This window comes from Emiliania huxleyi (assembly GCF_000372725.1).
Source record: "Emiliania huxleyi CCMP1516 unplaced genomic scaffold EMIHUscaffold_3729, whole genome shotgun sequence".
Lineage (NCBI taxonomy): Eukaryota > Haptophyta > Isochrysidales > Noelaerhabdaceae > Emiliania > Emiliania huxleyi.
The window spans coordinates 1-1886 of NW_005199172.1; the positions used below are offsets into that span (position 1 = coordinate 1).

At 69.0% G+C, this 1886-nt stretch overlaps 1 protein-coding gene across 1 annotated transcript; it reads left to right on the top strand.

Moving 5' to 3' along the window:
• Positions 1–18: 18 nt before the first annotated feature.
• On the top strand, positions 19–1829 carry EMIHUDRAFT_255661 (hypothetical protein; the record flags this gene model as incomplete). The annotated part of the gene is made up of 4 exons (XM_005771717.1): positions 19–157; positions 675–861; positions 1167–1305; positions 1767–1829. Coding segments are annotated over 4 exons (528 nt in total), but the record flags the coding sequence as incomplete, so codon positions are not given.
• Positions 1830–1886: the final 57 nt, after the last annotated feature.

Below are 1886 nucleotides of genomic sequence, written 5' to 3' on the forward strand. Positions count from 1 at the left end.
ATCGCCAATGGTTCATAGGGGGCGCTGCGCGGCGAGGAGGCGCGGGAGGAGGGGGGGTACGACCGCGCCGCCGCGAGGAAGGGGGAGCTGGTGCGGCGCGAGGAGGCGGCGTGGGCGGCGCTCGCTGGGCAGTGCCGCGCGTGCCTTGCGGCGAGGCGTGCGCTCGCGGGCGAGGCGGGCGAGGAGGAGGCGGCGAGGCTGGCGGCGGAGGAGAGGGCGGTCGAGGAGGAGGGGGAGGCGCTGCGCAAGGAGGAGGCGCGAAGGAGGAAGGGAGAGAGAGGTGGGGGGGGGGGGGAGGAGGAGGAGGAGGAGGAAAGGGAGAGAGAAGGAGAGCGAGGAGGGGAAAAAGGAGAAAGTGTCAAGGAGGAGGGAGGAGAGAGGAGGAGAGAGAGAGAGGAGAGAGGGGGTGGAGATAGGCGAGGCGGTCGACTCTGAGCGCGGAGGCGACAGCAGCGGAGGAGGCGATGAGCGCCGCCCTCGCGGACGAGACGAGGCACGACCCTCCTCTCCTCGCCTCGCCTCTCTTCTCCTCTCCTCTCCTCGCCTCTCTTCTCCTCGCCTCGCCTCTCTTCTCCTCCCCTCGCCTCCCCCCCCCCCCTCCCCTCCCCTACCCTACCCTCCCCCCTCGAGGCACGACGTGGCCGACCGTGCGCGGTGGGAGGCGCGGGAGCGAGGGCTGGCGGAGGAGGTTGCGGCGCTGCGCGAGGCGCTGGATCAGAAGCTGGCGGAGCAGGCAGAGTGCGGCGTGAGCGTGGCGCGATGTGACGCCGCCATCGAGGCGGTGGAGGTTCGGCTGGCGGCGAGCGCCGGCGCCGCCGAGCTGCGCAGCAAGCTCGACGCGCTCGAGCAGGCGGGGGCTCTGTCGGCCGCGATCGCCGCGGCGCTGCAGGAGAGCAAGGCGCGCCACGAGGCGACGGCCTCCACCTTCGCCGCCAAGCAAAAGGAGCGCGCGGCGTGGGTCGGCGCGGCGGCGGCGGCGGTGCACGAGGCCGAGTCGGAGGTGGAGCGGCGGCAAGGCGCGCAGCGAGGGGCGGCGCGGCTGGTCAGCGCGTCGAGCAGCTTGGCTCTTCACCGCTCGCGAGAGCGTGAGCAGTGCGGCAGGATGCTCGACGTGTTCACAGCAGGAGGTGTGAAGAGACGCTGTTCACAGCAGGAGGTGTGAGCAGGATCCTCGACGCGCTCGCCGACTGCCGCGCCGCCCAGAGGCGCCACGGCGATGCGGTCGTGCAGGGGGAGGCGGAGGCGGGGCGGCTGCAGCTGGAGGTCAAGGGGCTGCAGGACCAGCGGGCCAGGCTGGAGCTCGAGGTCAAGCTGGCCTCCTCCTCGCGCAAGTTCGCCGAGGCGGCCGAGCTCTCCGCGGAGCTCAAGGCCACACACTCACACTCACTCACACACACACACACACACACACACACACACACACACACACACACACACACACACACACACACACACACACACACACACACACACACACACACACACACACACACACACACACACACACACACACACACACACACACACACACACACACACACACACACACACACACACACACACACACACACACACACACACACACACCACTCACCCACGCGCACCGGGCCTTGCACATTGAATGCCGTGGGGCTCTTGTCTTTTAGACGCGGAGTCGCGAGGGCTGCCCTGGCCCTTGCCCCACCACCTTCGTGTGTGTGTGTGTGTGTGTGTGTGTGTGTGTGTGTGTGTGTTGAGGAGTTGACCTTCCCTCCCCTTCCCTCAAGGCCCTGTGCGTCAAGCTCGACGGCGACGAGGACGTCGCGCTGCAGCAGCAGGTGCTCGAGCAGGTGGAGACCGAGAAGGCCTCCCTTGCGGCGGAGAGCGCTCGCGAGGCGGCGCTGCAG